At 42.4% G+C, this 20,854-nt stretch overlaps 1 protein-coding gene across 1 annotated transcript in view; it reads right to left on the bottom strand.

The window, feature by feature from the left end:
* The window catches only part of LOC122785292 (myosin-10-like), a 47,522-nt gene extending 27,120 nt beyond the window's left edge, over positions 1 to 20,402 (bottom strand). The window contains exons 1-3 of the mRNA XM_044051026.1: positions 20,321 to 20,402; positions 18,246 to 18,623; positions 12,108 to 12,264 (exon numbers count right to left, since the gene is read on the bottom strand). Of these exons, the coding sequence (XP_043906961.1) occupies positions 12,108 to 12,264; positions 18,246 to 18,590 (502 nt within the window). The 5' untranslated portion in view covers positions 18,591 to 18,623; positions 20,321 to 20,402. The remainder of the gene's footprint in view (positions 1 to 12,107; positions 12,265 to 18,245; positions 18,624 to 20,320) is intronic.
* Positions 20,403 to 20,854: the final 452 nt, after the last annotated feature.

Genomic DNA, 20,854 nt, shown 5'->3' with positions numbered 1-20,854 from the left:
ACTATATTATTCATAGATATTTTGGCTCATTGATCACATTCTTTGGAGTTACTATATGTTTCTGTACACATGGCCTTTAATGACCACTGAATGACCAGCTCAACTGCATGATTCACTGTAATGATGTCAAACCAGCTGCCAGTTAGGCATTTATAGGTATTCATGGGCTTATGAACAGAAGGGCAAACAGCCCCACAGAGATGACTGGCCATTTACGTGTGTGTGTGTGTGTGTGTTGGAATTCAAATGCCCCCGGTTTCCCTCCCTGCCTGCACTGGGGCCTCTTGGGTGTGGAACAGGCGTTGTTTTCAGCAGGCTGGCAGCACAACAGAGGTGATGTTGAGGGGAAATGAGGGGCAGGCGTGGTGGGTTCACAATGTGGAGGCTAAACCTACTTTTATGGGTATTGGCTTCCACGTTTCATCATCAACTAATAAAGGACCACTCTGTGCCAATCATGAAAACGTAAAGAGTAGCAAGCCAGTGAAGCCCATCGTTTTCACACTCTTAATGAATGAACAAATGGGTGGAGACCATTCTGAATTCCCACTGACAGTCACAGGTTGATCTCCTGAGCATTTGGCTCAACTGAATACTTCCCAGGAGAGGGGAGACTGTGGAACAGGTTTGTGCTGGCCAGAAACTATGAGAGAGATGGGTGTGGTGGGACCGGACCAGATAGGAGGATGAGGAGAGGAAAATTGAGATAGCCGAGTTCAAAGTGGCACATTGGAGTCTTGATAAAAAGACGAAAAACAGAGGGAGCAGAAATAAGAGCTTCCCAGCTATAAATATCGCTGTGTCACCAGCTGACATACTTGGAAATAAAATCCTATGGGTGTTTCAGTGCTTCTGATTCAGTTTCGCGATAGTGATGGCCGTTGGCAGCTGAGATCACACTCAGAAATAGACTGTCATCGTGAATGTTCCCGCCCTATCGGAAATGACAGCAGAGTGTGAGGGACCACCAGAGTGAGTGGGTGACAGCAGAGTGGGGGAGATCCAACACACAAAACATACTCATCATTTATGCTTATGCTCCTGCTACGTGGTTGCTTGTGATAGCTTTATACATGACATACAAAAGAGAGGCATGAGTCTTCCCATGTACTGTAGCCCAGGTGACATATGTTTTAGTGTTTTAGGGCTGTCACTAAACTCTAACAGATTTAAAATGACCCATAATTTGAACTGCATTCCTTATACACCACAAACATCACAGTTTTCATTTGTTAACAATTTAAATAATTGTAGATCATATCGAGTATTGAGTAGGATGTAAATAAATCACTGACAACAGGAAGAAGCTCCAACAGCTTTTAAACAAAAGGTAATGTTATTGGTTCTAATCAAGGCAAACGGCCCAACTCATTTCAATATTATTTGCCAGAGACCGTACCCATGATGTTGTACTGGTGCCCTGACAACAAACAACGACATTGAACGGGGCACGACGGACAACAATGGAGGACATCCAGCGGCTTGTTTGTTTCTGCTCAGTTTGAGGCTGTTTGTCTCAACGAGACGTCAAGCTTTGTATAAAAATATACTGCAAGCATTGAAACACCAGTTACAAGAGAGTGATGTTTTTCTGTCGCCCAATCAGCTGACTGTTGTGGGTTCTAGCTCCACCCGTACTCTGGTACCCAAAGGGACAGGTAAAACAGCATGTTGAATCCTTCCTGAAGGATTATTGAATCCTTTTCAAGCAGAAATATAAGCACAGATATGTCATGTTCTTAAAGGGGTGTCCCATTTTGTAGGGGTAGATTGGGTAGATAGTTTTAAACACTGCCACTTGTAATTCAGCTCCAAGGGGCGTGGGTAAAAAGGAGAAATGGAATTGGTCCAAAGTCTCCTCTTATTAAATTCAGTTTGAGCTCCGGTCCTTGTGGGCTTCTGCTTGGTGTGGAAGACTGTGTCATACTCTCTGAGCTGCACTCCACAGAAGAAAAAAATAGAGAGCATTTGCATGTCTTTCCCTTTTCAAGTCCAACAGTGAACATTTTTCAAATGCTTCTGCCACTGGGGTGAAATTAAAAAAGTACAGGAGGGAGAAAAAGAGTTCCACATGTTTTTCATGGAGAGGCACTAGACTGATGTGGTAAACATCTTTGTTCTAATTAGAAGACTACGTAATCTGAGATGTCTATCCTGCCACATGTCTGCTGCCCTGAAGATGTGGACCAGCTATCTGGCAGCACGGCAGAGAAACAACATATGTTGAGTGACGATGGTGGAATGGAAATCCTTGGCTTAGCTTCCCTGTTGGGAGTCATTGAGTAGAACTGTAGCATCTGGTGAGGGCGGGCTTGAGACAGTTAAATGCAGTTAAAGTTTTGTTGTGCTACTGGACCGGTAGCTTGTGCTTGTTGTTGAAGGAAGAGAAGAAAAAGACATAAAATATATGACGGACAGCAAGAGACAGTGAGCAAACTACATAAAAACGCTGCAAGTAAACTTTGGTTCACTGAACACAGTGGTCATGCCAGAGGAAGTATCCGTGTGTAGAAACACAAAAACACACTCATGCTCTCATTTCCAACAAAAGTGGCTCAGCATGGGGTTTGAATCTTTGAACACCATTGTTCATTAGTCTGGCGAGACACATTTTAATTACACCCTCTGTTTCAAATAATTACAAATCTGTCATGTCAAAACTTTGGAAAAAAAAGTTTAGAAAAACAAATCCTCAACAGAGTCTGTTTCAGTTTATTGACAGGTTTAGTTCTGTTGCTGTTTTGATGCCTTCCTGCAAGTTCATCCAAAGCTGTGGATCCAAAAGAGAAATTCAGGATTTTGTCATTGCACCAAGGTATTGAAATAAGTTACCTCTTTTTTACGAAATGCAAGCCTGGTAGACCAATGAAACATTTTTACAACTACACAGCTTGGAGCTATGATTCAACGTAAGAGCCATCAATGTATGTGCAGCACAAACAATACATATAGTTGTGCATCATCAGTTATTTTAAATATATGATATTCTCTATCTGGCGGAAAGTTTCCTGTTTGGTGTTCAATAAAATATGAGAACAAAATAAAAAGAAAGTAGCAGGGCTCCAATCTGGTTTTCTACTTTTCATCACATCTGTCTAGAAACTACTCCTGTCCTGTTAAGGATCATGGAAAACTCCCAGGTCTCTTGTCACACCTCATCATGCATTCTCTATGCATGTCACTGTAAAAGAGGATTACCTGTTAAAGGTCTCACGAGAACATGGAAACATTTTACACACTTCCCTGGCCTGGGATTATTTCAGTATGAAACAGGTAGAAGCTTTCTCAAGCTATAATAGTTAGTCCTTTAAGTGCTAAAAATGAAGGCAACTGGAGTTTTGTTCTTGAAGACGTTTCACCTCTCATCCAAAAGGGTTCAAAGGTTCTGATATTGGTGTGGGAGTCCACGGGTTTATAAACCCTTGGTGGCACCTTGGGGTCATTAACATAACGATCATGTGAGCTGTTGAGGTGTCTTTCACCAGGAAGGTTGCTCTGAATGGACATAGATGGCTTCCTTTACCCCTCTCTCATACCATCTGTCTTTTCTGTCCAAAACATGTTGGCATCCTCAAAAGAGCGTCTTTAGATGCAGGTGTACAGCTGAGTCTTTTCCCCCGGAGGTGGCTCTTCTGGAGGACTGAGCACTCCTCATTGCACTGCATACACAACAATGCTCAGTTTGTGACTTGGGTGTTTTGTGCTTGGGGTGAACCAGTCTTTGCCTCAGGGTGTGGCTGGGTCTGAAGTTTACACAGATCTTGAATTTCTCTGATAAGCCGGACACATATGGCATGACGATGTTGCTCCTCCTGTTGTTTTCTTCATCTACAGTGGCTGTCTGAGGTTCTTTGTTGTGCTTCTTTGAGGATTTAATAAAAGCCCTTTCCTGATGTTTGTTTGTTCCATTTTTTTGACCCTCTATCTTGGAGCTCTATAGGTAGATATGTACGCTGTACACATGCACATGTCTGTTTATGCTAGCATAAAGTGTAAGTGCTGCACGACAGCATGCCTACATAGAGTTTAAAATTAGCCCATGCGATTGGGTGTTGCCATTTTGCCAATGAGAGCGGAGAGAAAGCAGTTGCAGGATATATGGCAGAAAGTATTTGGCAATGTAATCGATTGCAGATGGCAGCAGCCGGGTGACTTGTTTGGTCCACAGTGGTTCTTTGTGATAGCTAGGCCTACCATAATCCTGGCTGTTTTCCTGTGTACGTGTGTTTTTGCTGGCACCTCTAATATCACAGTGCTAAGCTCTGCAACTCCACAGGAATCCAGACACACAAGGGGGAGCAGAGGTTCAGTCACAGAATGGAACCCAGTGTATGACTGACTCTAATGGAATTGTCTGTTTGTCTGAATATGATAAAGCAACGGTGTAAGCTAATAGCCACAAGGTTGCAACGCAATTAATTAGAAATTAGAAACATTTCTGCATAAATGTCCAATCATTGTCTCATTACTGTTAAACTCACTAACTAGATATCTAAATACTAGTAGTTAAGTAGTAGTAGTTTTATAAACAAGACCAACAATATTTTTATCATCGTTAATGAACTAGAGAGTTGTGGCATCTGTATCAGTTTTGGTATCAGAGCAGATATTCAAATTGAGATATTGGAATCACATGAAATGTAAATTGAGGTAAAAAAAATACTCTCAAAGAGATTTTAGTTTCAAATACAAGTTTATCTAGGTTAGCGCATCAGAGTTCAAACAAGTATTTCAATACAATATCTGAGGGAAAAAAACAGGTATGCAGTGTTGGATAAGCAAAATCTTTGTGTCTGTGGTCAGCCTATATATTATTAAATATACACACATCATCACTAGCTCATTAAAGAGAGTAGATCAAGCAGCTCGTCAGCTAGCTGCTCCATCGCTGGTCTGCACAAAGTACCGTTGTAAGATTATGAGTTCAGCGAGCAGCCTGTCACAGCATCAATCAGGAAACCCTATCTGTCGCGCTGATGTTTCTGGTATCAATGCTATGTGTCTGTCATGACAACACTTTCCAAGAATGAGGGCAGTACATGACAGCGACTCTGCCTTAAATCATCTCTCCACAACATCTGAGTCTTTCAACTGACTCACAGACCCACACCTATCACCACGGGTCATGACCTGCTACATGCTAGTTACGAGTGCAGACTATTGACTCCATGTGTGTAAACACACAAAGTAATCCAATATGAAGTCGGGATGGCTCGATACTACTGTTTAATGGCAGATACCGATATTACAGCCTTGAATATCTACCAATACCAATATCAATAGTCTTTATACAAAATGACACTCATCTGTTTTGGTGTTTCTTCTTCCACAAAGCTCACATGATCACTACAGCATGATGTTGACCAATATCAAACCAATACCAATACAGAAGAGTGAATTTGTTCACCTCTAACATAAAGATGGACATACCTGTGGGTCAGGATATAAGAAATACTGCATCCTCACTTTTAAGTTTTATGTTGTTATTTCCATAAAAACAATCAAATACTTATGCATGATGCCTAACAAACAAAAGAAGCTTACCAACTGATCTAGGTTAAGTAGGAAAAGAGTCTTATTTTCATAGATACTTTAAATCAGTCCTTAAATATAAATTGTGATTGTATTCCTGAACTTACAGCTGTCTGCCATCAAAGGTCTCTCTGCATGTGAGTAAAACAGAGTGTTTGTTGGACACTCATGCAAACATGAGCGGTCGAAACAGGCTTCCCCATTTGTCGGAAAAGTCATCTCTTGAATATGTACTGACTGAGAACAGACCAGTCTTTCTGAAGCCCCTGGAAAATGCCCCTGACCTTCCACACCTGTCTTGTCACTCAGTCTCAGGGAGTGTCCTTCACCAGCCCTTCTCTGCAGCCCTCATTGCCCCAACAAGAGGCCTCATTTCCCAGGGAAGAGCTCTGTAGTTCCAGGCCTCCTTGCCTGCACCCGCACACACACACACACAGAGCACCCTGATCCCAGCCCCCTTCAGACTGCACAAAGCCCCCATTGTGAAGCACAATACTGACCGCCCCCTCTGCCTTTCCCCTGTACCGTCTGCTCTGTTTCCCCCATAACCCCGTCCCTTATTTCCCCTCTTGCTTCTGCCTGACTCCCTCTTTCTCAGATTTTTAGGTCTTTTTTTTTCATCTTTCCTCTTGACCCCCTCCTCAGTATTCTTTGTCCATCTACCAATCCTGTTTATCATGTTGTTAGGGTTCTTGCATATGCCCCCTATTATCCTGGCTCAACCCCAATAAAAATACCCCTCTCCAATATTGAGGCCTTCGACATTTCCTCTTCTCTCCTTGTGTCTCCCAGAATGGTCTCCAGACACTTTCTACTTCTCTCACTGTAGATTTACCTCCTATATCCCATCTGTCTTCATATATAGTATCTGCAGCACATGCACAGAGGGACTCGTTATTACTGGAAGCAAAAAACAGAATGTAACTCTCTTTCAGCACTTCTGATGTTCATGGGTCTGTTTTTTACTTAAAAGTCCAGGAGCATCAAACACTACTTTTGATGTGGGCACGTCTCTCAACTCTGTGATACACTTAGGCAGAGATCCCAGAGTGTCTCTGTGTTGGTCTCTTCTTAATAATAATAATGCAGTTAGTGAAATTGCACCCAAGACTGTAGCGCTGCCAATATCTTTCCACAACTGAGGAGAACATTCCTTTTTAAAGAGTAAATGGGGGCCAAGTGGGAGCCATTGAGGACAGTAGGAGCCAGGGCTGCTGTGAAATATGGGAATGCAAACAAATCCAACAATATTTAATGAAACCTACAAGTTGTCATGGTCTATTCAACTCAGCTACAGTACCAAGGAAACCCCTATTCACACACACACAGCAATAATCGTACATGGCTGCTCTTCCTGAACAATAAACTGACAGCTTTTGCACAATCTTCAGAACTTCATGGTCTTTTCTGTTATGACTTTGTGTGTTTCTGTTTGGACAACTGAACGTTTCACTTGGTGATAACATTGTAATCTGTATACGGCTACATCGTCAGGATAAGGACATCCAAGTGATCCAACCATTTGTTAGACACTGCAAATACCTGTGGTTTTTAAAACACTCTTTTTATGAAAATATGGTTGAAATCCTATCACAACGCAATTTTTTTCACTTTTCCATCAATATTTCCTTGTCAAATTGTAACAAAATGCACCGATTTTAGTCGTTTATTAAGTAAATACTGCATTCATGTAAAATTACAACCTGAAAAACATTCCGTCATCATTCATCCTTCTCCTGTTTGGAACAACCACATACATACCTGAAAGATTATGCAATCGCAATGTACTGCAGTAACACTGCAATTGCCACTTGAGTGTAAATTGACCTAATCCTGAGAAACAGCAACACGAGCCAGAAATAGGCAACTAATTAATTAGAGGAGCTGAAGAAATGAATGAGAAGTGCAATGCACACAAACAGAGGGAATCTGTAAATCTGCCAAGAACTTAGCTCTGTGGTCTGGCAAGTTGAAATGTGAAATAAGAGAAAATGGGGTCACAACATTGTCAGTAAAACAGAGGCCTGTAACCATGGCAACCCTGGCTGTATTTTGACGAGGAGGAGTGATGGGAAGGTGGACATTCCACACACTTGTCGTCCTGTGTTTCCCGATCAAAGCACGAGAGGGAGGAAACAAAGCAAACAGAGCTACCACGAAGCTTCCAGCAGAGCTGCGGTTTGTATTTTTCGTGTTATGTGAAAGGCGACTGAAATGCCTTCAAGGATGTGGGGAATTTTCCTCTTCAGTGTCGTCCAAGCCAGAACTGATTGAAAGAAAGAAGAAAAAAACAGAAGACGGGGAAACTAAAGCAAAGCAAAGGGTGGAAATGAAAGAGGTCAGTTGCTCGCGTCACAGGCAGAAGAAAGAAGGCAATTCTGAAACCGTAGGAGTTCCTCAATAGTTTGCAGTGGCTTTCAAGCATTTAAGGACGCAGCTTTCTCACCCTCGACGCGACAGTAGCCGTATCAATCGAGATCCAGTAAACAACACACACTCCGCAGCCCTCCACTGCTGCCAGCTAAACCACCGCCACTCAACAAGTGACACCTCTCGTTGAGATCCCAAGGGAAGGTTATTTTGGTCGCGCACACACAGGTATCCATGGTAACACACCCCTGTTCAGGAGCTCAACATTGTGCAATAAGCTGCTAGGGGGAATGTGACAATCTGACAGTGACTCAGCTTGTAGAATTTAGCATGCAGCATGGTATGGAACGCTGGGACAGTGATGACCTCATTCCACTGTTTGCCTGGCTCTGTCCCCTGTGAGGGACAGCAGTCCCAAAGAATGAGCACCAGCGTCAGAGAAAAGGGGGTCGCTCAGGTGGAAAGAATGGTGGCAAACGAGAGGTGTGGTGTCCCACAAAGCTATATTTGTGATTAGTGTAGCAAAAGGGTTATAAAAACGAGAGAAAATCAATTATGTGACTTTAGACTATAGGCTCATTTAATTCAAATAAGGAGCTGCAACCAACAATTATTTTCATAATCGATTAATCCGTTGATTACTTTACGGGTCATCGAGTAATCGTTTGGTCCATAAAAAGTCAGAAAATACTGGAAAATGATGTTCCCGAATGTCAGGTTTTGTCCACAAACCAAAATGATTCACTTCTACTGATGCATATGTTATATGGCGCAAAGAAACCAGAAAAAAATATTCACATTTAAGAAGCTGCAAAATCAGAAAACTTGTTTTAATAATGGAAAAAACCCTTAAAACCAATTAATCGACTATCAAAATAGTTAACCATTCATTTAGTAATCGACTAATAATTGATTAATCGAGTAATTGTTTGAGCCTAGGTTCCTTTAGGTCTTCATAACATTTATAGAAGCCAATATTGCTGAATGACGACTGGCAACAACTGTGTTGGAGTGTTTGCCTCCACCATCACCTTAATCAGCAGTGTTAATGAAAGGGGAGAGTATAACGACATGTCTGGAGGAAGGCCATATGTTTGAAATATTCATTTCAATGTTACGGGGACTTTTAACCAAACTTGGTGGTCCAGGCTCCAAGTCTGCACAGTCCAGGGCTCCAGGCCAGCTCTCAGCTGTCCTGCCTGCTGAGGCAAAAGAGACCAGATCCCAGCCTGTAATAACAGGGAGCCTATGGCACATCAGTCAGACACTCAAACCCTGGAGCTTTACAACTGCAGCTGTGGGGGTCAGCCAGACAACCAGTGACAATGTCATGTCAAGGCTGACACATGTTGGACATGTAAAAAAGAAATAACAGGGTCAACGCTGGCAAATGTGCGGTGGAAACACAGCATATCTTAGACGGAGAAAGCAATGCTGTTGTTGAAGAGTTTGACAGTGGAGCAGAGAGGCTGTCGAAACAGTCACAGACTCAGATAAAGGTTGAGCTTATCACAGCGGTTCTTCTTCATTAGGAAAGAGCCAATAAGATATTCAGTATCGTATTGGCTGAAATAACTGGTTCGGATTCAGGAAAAAGATAAATCTGATACCATACCATCCATAAATGCTAAATATGACTGAGATACTTCACTAAAGAGAACAGTCATGTGATCAGGGCATGAGTGGGGGCTGCAAATGTCTTCCACGCGGTTAAAGCATTCACTTTAAAAAAAATGGCCGGTTATAGCTCAGTAATAAATGCATCAGCACAGATGTTATGTATATATTAAGATACGTAAATGTATTGTATTGGAGTGACATTGATATCGTTACGTACTCAAGGTTGTCATATTTATTTACTATGTTATCAAATTGGACATAAAAAAGTGCAATCAAACTATTCTACATCACAGATAAAAAAAATTTGAACGTCTAGTTGGAAAATATTTTTGAGAAGGCACAGAACAGTGCAAGCTTTGATATAAATCCATCAAAATAATTTGTGCAACTCTTCTCCATTATAGTACGCGCTTACTACCGTTTTGGGCTGTCATTGCCTTTCAGGGTGGATGAAATCTAATGTGACCCTGCTGCTCACCAAAATGTAAAAATGTGTGTGTGTGTGTGTGTGTGTCAGTGCAGCTGCAGATCAGTCCAGCAGATGACAATCCTAAATCTCATGTTAGTTGAACCCTGTCTTTCACTTACAGCACATCTGGCACAAGGCTGCGCGTGGCAGAAGTAACGTAATCTTCCGCCGGCACGTAAGGTGCAAGGGCTGCAAGCGATATCCCAGTGCTTTGTCGCACACCGCTGAATTTTGTGATTACGCACGAGCACTTTACACAGAATTGACGCCACTGGGGGGGGGGGGAACCTAGCCAAGCTGATGTGTGTTCATAAGCAGTTAAAAGACCAGAGAGACCATGGTCTTGATGAAGAGTTTTTTTGAGACACAGAGACTTCCTATTTTACTGCTTTAATGCAGTTTTTTTAGACACGTGAAGAGTGGAAACCAAAGTGAAATGTGTAAATAATAGGATACAGGTTACAATGTTTGAAAAAGGTAATTCAATGGATATATTCTAATATAACAACTATAGGCACTGGCAGGTTTATGGACTGTATTTATATAGATGATAACTGAAAGCTGCTTTACAATACAGTTTTGCCATTCACCCGTTCACTTAGAGCACTTCTTCTATCACTCATCTATCAAACCCATTCACACGCTGTGAGCACAGCTGTCAGGAGCGACATGGAGTTAAGTGTCTTGCCCAAGGATATGGAGACTAGCAGAGCCGGGAATCGAACCCACAAGCTTCAAGTTAATGACGACTCGCTCTACCGCTGAGCTACCGTCGCCTGTTTATCCAGACTAGTTTCTTTGTTGCTCATTGGACATGCATCGTATAAACAAGGCTTTACCCCACACCATTATACTTTACTGACTGACAATGTTGAAACAAAATACAAACTAAAACAATAAAATGAAAAAAGAAACTAAACAAAAGTTACAAAAACATGTCTTTAAATATGACACAAGTACTTGTTAAACTTCTGTGGTTCAAAACCAAATAAGATCACAGTTTGGAGAAATAATACCATGCAGAGCCAAGAGGTTACATAAGCGCAGCGTATCATGTGCCAACAATATTGAGAACCAGAGCAGTATGAAGAATGTGACTTAACACTTCAATCGTTAATCTTTTCCCCACTGATTTACAATGTTTAAGGAGCTATTGAATATTCCCATATGACAACGCAGTTAACAATAAACCACGCGACTCTGGCGACACGCGTGGAAAACCTGCGATGACGATGTTCATTCTCGGACTGAAACCCTCCGTGACAGCAGACATCTCCGACATAATCGGTGATGTCACATCCGCTCTGACCTTGTGACCTTTCACACAGTTTACACACTCTCTTCACACACTAATCCCCTGGACTATGCAGCCAAACCTCAAGCTGCCTGCAAGTGAGCTAAATTCCAGACCAGGAGAGACCATGCTAAATGCTAATGCAAATCCATAAAGACACAAGTCTAAAATCCACAGTTCTGCTTACTAATCAAACCTCCAGATAATCTGCTAATAGTATGGTTATAATTTATTTGGTAACAGGGAAGTAATAAGATTATATTTACTCTTATTATAGCTAGTCTACTTGTATAGTAATCACCTAGTAATAGCTTGGTAATAACAATGGATAGAGGATAAATGTCAACTTTATGATATGGTAATTATTCATTTTGATTCACTAACATTTTCATGTGAAGGTGTAATACTGATGTAGCCTATAGTAATTCTCATAACTGAGCTTATTGCATTAGAAATAAGATGGTGTTACAAAAGTATTGTTGTTACTGTATTGCTTTGTAAAGTTTTACCCACTCTTATTTTAAAGGTGCATTATCAATATGTTGTAATAATAATAATAATGTGTGATCTGTGATGCCTGAAGAGAAACATTCCCGCTTACTTCCAGGAAAATCCTTTTTTATGAAAGGATTCTGCCAAAGGTGCAAACACATGTTTTTCTTTTGTAAAGGAAAAGTTGATGATACTGACTTAGTAACCCTTACATAGCAACTCTCACATTAAACGGACAAAAGTGAATTCAAGCCCTGACACTTCCATCAACCTTTCTGAAATGAAGCAAAATAAAAGGGGACATTTTGAAAAAACAAGGCTGTGTCATACCTTGAAGCATGCAGCGGTATGCTGACTCAGAGATGGCATAGATGTGTGGAGGCATCTCGTGCCTCTTCTTCCCTCTGTACATCTCAATGATGTTCTCTGAATAGATGGGGAGGTTCTTGTAGGGGTTGATGACCACACAGAAGAGGCCCGAGTATGTCTGTAATTAAAGACAGAATTAAAGATACTGTGAGGGGGGGAAAAAAAAAAGAAGCTGCAGATCAAAATCTAAATAACCATATTTCATTATATAAAACCACATCTGGCTTAAAACAGGCAACATAACTTTGAAGTAAATATGAAAATTACAACAGCAATATATCAGTGTTCTCACATCAAACAGGAACATGCAAGTATCTGGCTTTTGAGCATCACCTGGTCTGCATTGTATCACTTGGCCATTACTCATTTTTCTAGGAGCTTACGTCATGAGAGCAGGCACGCAATACAGTGATAAACTTAGGCAAGACTGATAGAGGGGTGGAGACTGCAAAGAAACACTAAACAGTCTATTTTCTCTCGTGCAAAACAAAACAAAAGGCCCAAAGAGTCATCCTAATGAATGAATAGAATCTAAAATAGCTAAAAATTAGAAGAAAGAGTGTGAGAATATTGACGTCACTGCAAAATCCTTGCACTACTAGCTTGTGGTGTGTTGCATCTGGTTGTGTAATTAGCCCAAAGATCTCTCCCCGGAGAGTGTGTGTGGTATGAACACTTCTCAGCTATGCTGTAGGCTGAATGGACCAGGCAGCAAGGCGGCTAGGAATGAGTGAGGCCCTGGTGGGGCACTGGCTCTCTTTCATTCTGCAGATGCTATAGGGGCTATGCATTCCTTCTATAGATGACATAGAAAAAGAGCTGCCTACCAGTAGTATGACTTTCATGGCATGCTGGGCTACGTCTAGAGGCACAAATGTCCACCCTGCCTATCACACTAGCATTCTATACATACAGCACCTGCTGCAGATGACGCTTCACAACAATGCATGCATGGGTGAAAAAGGGGAAAACGACCAAGAATTAGTCCCAGAGCACACACAGATACTCTTTTCATGAAGATGTTCAGCATATTTGAGTGAAGAGCCCAAGGGTCAGAACCAGTGGGCTCGATGCTGGTTTCAAGGTCAGTGTCAGACCCAGACAAACTGCCACAATGGTTGGACGGTGGGTAGCTAATGACCTCCCTAGTTGGGGCAGTGTGTGCAGCACCATTAACAGCCATTTCAGCAAGGCCATCACTGAGATTGGCTGTTTAGCTTCAGCCAAATGGACAAGAAGACACACGGAAATGATAAAACATGCAAATAACAACAACTTCTATGTTCCTTCACAAGTAAACGGCTAACAACAGCAGGGCAATTTCCATCTTCTTCCCAGACAGTGTTGCTGTGCTATAACAAGTCAATCATTCAGTCAAGCATTACCTAATAGGTGTTCCAGATTTTTTTTTCTCTTTCTCATTGACTCATTGAATACAGACTAACACTGAATACTGGGTAGGAAAGAAATTTCCTTTCTCTATCCATCCATCTTCAATGGTTTTATCCTCCACATGAAGGTCGCAGGTGAGCTGGTGCCAATCCTAGCTGACATGGGGCAAAAGGCAGGGTACACCCTGGACAGGTCGCCAGTCCATCACAGGGTCACATAGAAACAAACAACCATACTAATCCCCAACTTTGCATGTTTTTGGACCACGGGAGGAAACCAGAGAACCCAGAGAAAACACACATAAGGAGAACATACAGATCATCATCAGGTCTTCTTGCCACAAAGGCAAGAGTGCTAACCACTACACCAACCGTGGGGCCCTTTGTCGCAGATGCAAAATAATCATGCTGGTTGCTTGTTGGCTGTACTCAATGCCATGTGTGCGAGTGCAACCTTTTTCACCTTTGCATGCCAATCTGAGCAAGCAGCACAGTCGGTCGTTATTCATTGCTGACCCTCCAGATGGTGGGTATCAGACCTAAGTATATTATATATACATATGTATAATATTTCTTAAAAGCTGTCAAAATGTGATCTTGATCCATCATAGCATCAGGATATCTGCTGCTATGATGATGAAAACTACATTTAAGGCATGACAAAGGGGCCCCAGAGAGTAGACAGCGCTCAATTGGGGCTCTCATTGAAAACTATGCAACCAATGCTCTATACTGCTGAAACAGAAATGTGAACTGGGAAGAAAAGAGTGGGTAGGGCGAGCAAGGCAGAAAGAAATGAAGAGTGTGGCAAAGATCAGGCTGACAGCACTCCCAGAGGTCCAATGCAGTTGAAAAGCAGTGGTCTATCGAACCCTGTATCGTTTTATCAGCAACCTTCCTGAAAACTGCTCCCATGGAGCTCAGACTGAGAAGGCGAGGCACAGAGGATGTACTGAAATTCTAACTGCCCACTCTCCTTTTCAAGGCTTATGAAATGTTAATTTCCCGTTATCTGAAAACTGGAGCTGCTATAAATAAGGAGGGGTCTCCTCTTTATGACATACAGCACAGAAGCAGCTGGCAATGCTGGAGAGAGATACCTGGACTGTTGCAGTTAGCGCTCCGTCATGTTTCTATATGTTTTGTTTGGTTACTTGTGCACTTAATATGCAGTATCCTCTATATCACCAGATAATATAATTGTGATAACCAATATTATAGCACTGTCCACTTGTGATCGCATCTTAGAGGCTCCTAATTAATCCATCTTATTCTAAAATATACACTCCTCCAAATAAAAAAAAAAGACAGTAAGTAATAGCTATAATGTCTGTTACTGCTCCTGCTTCCAATCTAGAAAGTGTTATGGAAAAAAAGCCACAGGATCAAAGATATAGTATAATAAAGAACATGTGACCACTGTTGCTCTGTTAGCACAGCATATGACTACCTCAACAACACCTGCCAAACTGCCAGGCCTAGCCTTGTCCACGAAAGAGAAGGTGATATTTCAACTGTGAAATCAGATCCAGGGGAAGGGATAGTGTGGCCTAGTAACAGCTGAGCAACACACAGGCAACAGCAGACACAACAGCCGAGCCCATCTGCCTCTGACCAGTCAGTCAGTGTGCCTGGGTGGACATACAGCACTGTTCTCCACTGCAGAGGCTGAAGAAGACATTCTGGGTGCAGAGGCTGCCTGACTGCAAATGATCTGTGAGGAGAACTGGAGACCTTGACCATTCCCCTGCGAGGTTCCAGTTTAGTGATTTCAAAAACATAGCCAGAGAAAACTTTAATATGTCCAACACACTTAGGTGCAAAGTATCAAATCACACTGGCCACAGTAGGACACTCTCTGCTTCTCTCCAGCTTTAATTATTTGGGGATTTTTGCATAGGGGATTTTAGAGCAGAGTTGCCATTGGCAGAAAATTCACACTGCAGTCTTTTAGTAGTTCAGTCTTTTAGCAAACATGATGCTAAAGAATTACATCAAATGTCCTATAAAAAGAGAGTGAACGTGTAACTTAGCCTCAGACGTGAACTCCTCGTTTAATTCTGTACAGAGATAGGAGAATGAGCATGACTGTGCATTTTTGTTTTCATATATGCTGCTTCATCCCTTTGCCTACAGCAGATTCAGCATTAGAAACTAGAACAAGTTTTGAGCAGAGTGATACACATGTGTCTAACATCTTCACAGAAATACAGGGCTGAAAATGGAAAAATGCGAGAATGATATAAAGAAAGACGTAAGATCATGTCATGTCTGTGAGCGTGAGAAAGAGTTGGTGAAGATAGGCCGGACATTCAGCTGCAGCCGAGCTGAAGTGGGCGGCAGGAGACAGACAGACGGACGATCTTTTTTGCCATGGAAGAATGCTGAGGCTTTCTGACAGCTGAGGCTTATCTCATGACACAAAGGCCTGCTTGTAGCCCCACTAGCATGGAGGAGCATAGCGCTAGCACGGAGTTAGCCTGTGACTCACCACCTCACAGAGAGAAAGCTGCTACAACAACCTGACTGACTGACTGCAACATGGATGGAAGCATTACACAAGCAAAGCGTCATAGTAGGAGCATGTGTGGGACGGGCCAGTCCCACACAGATCAGAGGACTAAAAACACAGCGGTGATCTAAAGACGTCAGGTGCTGCCAAGCTATGGAGTGTGACTACAACCCACAGAATTAACATAAAAGGTAGACGCCATGGTCACATGAAGAGATGCACGATATTGGACTTTTTGCCGATATATCGAGAGTGCTTGGGCTGATAACCGATACCACAGAATGTTTTGTCTATTGTAAAAAAACACTAGTTGTACAGTAGCGGGCCCCAGCATAGAAGTCAAGGAGGTAGCAGCCTACTTAGCCTACTGTTGTATCGACAGCCAATATCTGCCGATACCGATATCGTGCCAATAACATCGTGCATCACACGTTTTCAAACATTACCAGGAACTAGCTGCTGTTTTTGGGTGTTAATGGGAACACTGATCAGTAGCAATGACATATTTGGCAGGTGCTGAGTCTTACTTTATAAATTCAATGTGAAGGCCATGACCATGACCATCTGTTACATTTACAAGGGGACAAAGAGAAGGGGAGCCTCATCTATTTGACTGTACTATAAGTGAAGTGAGCTATGCACTGGGAAATGTATGCATCACCCCATAAATGTTTACCCAAAGAAAAAAATGTGGCTACTTTTAGCAGACTATGTAGATCCACACTGTGATTCAGACATGGACGTATTCCCAACCACCTCATCTAAGAACATAGCCTGGGGGAGACATTATACTATGTCTGCAGTACACGTAGCTGAGCTTTGGGGGGCTAATAAAACACATTGGAAAAAGTCTGGAACGTAGGGGATTTCTTCATTGAAGCACAAGCTCAACAGGACTGGACAATTCTCTTCTTGACAGAAAACCAACACAGTCACACACATGTTTTCAATTGCTTTTAGGCAAGAGACAAATTAACAGGCACCAAAGCAATTCTATGAAGCTACAAGAGAGTAGAAAACATGACACTAATGTATGAGAGAAGGAAGATGCGAGATTTGGTAGATGCAAAGTCAAATTCAAGACAGCTTAGGGGACATTTTCCTGACAGTGACAGATAACAATCATACACTTGACGCATATTTACAGGAGATTTCCTAATAAACAAAAGGGGGGATTTCCTCCAACATGGGTAAATAAATGCAATAATTCTTCAGTCCCTGATTCTCAATCTCTGGTGACAACAACCCATATTCTATTCCTGGAAAACGTGTCACCAAATGGGTCAAAATCACAACTAGAACATCACAGAGCAGCTCTGTCTGTAGTGAAATGGGATCACAGAGAAAGTGGCTTTACAGAGATACCATAGACGCGTGTTATGATCATGAACGAGCAACAGTGATTTCAAAATTCAGATTTGGTGTATAAATAGCATCTTTCCATTTGTCTAATACGGTGTGTGTATCAACAATTCAAGTAGACGTCAACTGTTATGTCATGTATAATAATAATTGGCTGAATGAACAACGATTGGCTGTAAATCCTCTACATCTAAATGTAAGGCTAAAAGAGGCAAAACAATTCACTGCTAGCCCTCATCTTGGGCCAAATGTGTTTAGTTTTACGCAGACGAAAGAGAGAGGTCAAGCCATCTGTGATCAAACAAGGCCCAACAGCAGGAGCACAGAGCAGAACAAACAAACTGAAACCAGCCGTGTTTATGGAAGAGGCCAGTCTTCGGCAGAGGTGAGACTGAACCTATGGGGGAGGATACGATCTGTAACACAGAGGCACTTTTGAGAGGTGATCCAGTGGAGGGGAAACGTCTGTCAATGGTTAAAAGGTTTAGAGACATCTGTCACTCATATTGTGTGCAAACATGTGTGTGTGGTCAGGCTTCACATGGAAGAAAGAGTTCAATGCCCTCAACGATAAATATCAGATCTCACTCTTATGTAAGGGTGCAAAAGGCAGACAGCCAAAAGTTAAGCCATACATGTATCCAGGCAAAAATCCTCCCAATCATTCTGTAATTATGTTTGTCATCCTGGGGTAAAACTCAAACTATAGCTGTAAGAAGGAGGCGATCTGAGAGTTTAAAGGTTAATCATTCACACAACATTGCATACAGTGTGGAAAGCATAAATGGCTACAAAAACACACTCCCTGAGGGAGTCCAAGTCTAATCCACTCACATATATGAGCCCCGAGTAGTAGCGGTCCTTCAGGTTGTGCAGCACAGACGCCTCATTCAGACAAGTGAGCTCGGCCATGTCTTCCACCTTGCTGAACTTGGGGGGGTTCATCTTCTGGATGTCGTCCTTGTTGATGACCACTTTCTTGCCGTTCTCGGCCAGCTCCACCAGCACCTCCTCGCCGCGCTCCTCTCGGATGCCGGCCGCCTCAAATCCATGGCGCTCTGAAGGAACCCACACAAGCTTCTTGGCTGTCCAGTCAGCCTGTGTGGCCGGGTTGTAAACCACAGCCCGGTCCACAAACAGGTAGCGCTCTGGGTCCTCTTGCCCACTCCGATGAGACATCTTTCCTGGGGTTTACCAGAGCAATATGGCCACCTAGAACACAGAAGGTTGCAGGAACTTAGATACAGGCTCCCACTGAACACCACATTTCAAAGCAGGGTTATAAGTCTAGTGTTGCAGCCTGCATGACTTCTCCATGAACCGGATAACTGCATACAAAGGCGTCACTGCTCTTTCGGGAGCTTAAACAACCTGAATGGCTCATATCTAAATGCCCCAGTTTTTCTTGTAACTTCATAGTCCATTAATAAATCTGCAACACATGGTCCATGCTCCACATTTACAACCTGCATAAATTAAGTTTATACTAAATTGATAACATAGTTAAAAATGAACAAGATCATTAGCAAGAAAGGTACTCCAAGTACTCTTAACTTAGTTAGTATGTGGAATGTACCATAACATGAAATTACAAATCCAAAAGTACAGCTATGACTGTCCACAAACAGACGGGTCTGATGTCTTTATATCAAAGAAAACTTTTCCAGTTCAAAGTCATCAAAGTATTTTTTGCCTTTGATGGCTTTGACATCTGTCAAGCAACTCAAAGAGACAGGATCAAAGATCAGGCATCTTGGGCTTCAACTGACTCAGCATCACGTACATGGCACAGTGACATATCAAGGCGACACTGACTGTTGCCATGACATCAGAGCGACCCGGAAACAGGCGGACAGACAGACACAGAAGCCGTATGTGTCCTAATTCCAGACTCAGAGACACTCGGAGACACGTTTCTTGAAGTAATAGAAATCAAGATCGATATTAATACATTTCCTCCATTCACTTGGTAATTACAATTCACCACAATCAACTTACTGCGAGTGCTTCTTATTTGGACAGTAGTCTAATACGTTTCACTGTAACAGGCTGTTTTTTTTTACATTGAGGCTTCTTAACTAACACATCATTTAAAATATGCTGGCAATATAGACAAGACATGTTCATGTTATTGATATTTAACTTCAGACACAGAAAAGTGTTTTTTCCACAATAATATCGTCGCTATTTTTACTTCTTCTATAGTGTTTCATGGCATTTTTAACCTTCTCCTTCTACCAACAACAGTTAAAGCTAAAGTAAGTTAGCTACCACGTAACTGTTGATCATTACGTTACAGTATAGCTTCACAAACTGAACATAGGTAAAGTAAAGGTAAAGTAGAACACCACAGGAAGAGCCAACAGGCAGCTTTCCTGTTAAATGTGAAGTCACTCCACAAAAAAACGACTACAGCCTAACTTAAGCTCCCAGACGCGGTCTCCATCCTCCATCCTCCCGGAGGCTGCACCACCGCTCACTTACCGCGCTCTCCGTCCGTCCGTCAGTGAGTGAGTCAGTCACAGTCACAGTCAGCCCACGGCCCCGCGGCGGACACCCTCCACAGGCTAAACTTACCAGGTGCAGAGAGCGAATGAGCAGCAGAAGCAGCAGCAGCAGCAGCAGTCAAACCCCGTTCCCTTGGTTGTTCGGTCCAGCCGTGACGCGAACCTGTGTGCGACTGGCTGCGACTCACAGTTGAAACGCAGGCATGTATGTGGGGCTCTGGAATGTACCACCTCAGTCAGTGCTCAGTGCTCAGTGCTGCCCCTCCTAACCGAGCAGACTTGACCGCTACTGCTGCTACTGCTGCTGCTGCTGCTGCTCCCGCCTTCCTCCGGTGCGCTGAGCTGACACAGAAAGTAACCACGCAGATCAATAATCAATAACTCCACACTGGTATGCTTCACCTGAGGAGAACCGTGGCTTCAGACTCCTGCGTGGACACAGTGAGATATGTATTTTGACTGAAAAATAAAACTCGGATATCTACCTAATATCTATGCACAGCACCCCCCCCCCCTGCACTGAGAGCAGGACGGACACAATTGGTCTGTCACTTTGCGGTCTTTCTCTCACCCTCTCCGTGATTGGCTGGAACAAACCATCCCCCCAAAATTTCCTCCAAACCAATGAGATTCATGGAAAACTATGCATAGTTCAACCGTTGCTTTTCTGCACTGTTTACCAGTGAAAGAAACATATTTGTTCTGAGGAAAGAAATTAAAAAAGCAATTCACATATGTTGTCCCACTGGGTAATTTACATATTAATATCATTGTGCAAGTTAAACTTCAGTTTATGCCACATTGGTAGTTAAATTTGTTTTTGATCAGTACTGAAATCAGGATTATTCTTTAGTAATCAGGACAAATATTTTAACCTCGATGTCATTTCTTTAGCCATGTGTTACATCAAAAGTATTGTTGAATCCTTGGTGGTTT

This window comes from Solea senegalensis, linkage group LG19 (assembly GCF_019176455.1).
Source record: "Solea senegalensis isolate Sse05_10M linkage group LG19, IFAPA_SoseM_1, whole genome shotgun sequence".
NCBI lineage: Eukaryota > Metazoa > Chordata > Actinopteri > Pleuronectiformes > Soleidae > Solea > Solea senegalensis.
The sequence above is the reverse complement of the archived record's forward strand: the minus strand, read 5'-3'. Positions and strand labels throughout refer to the sequence as shown.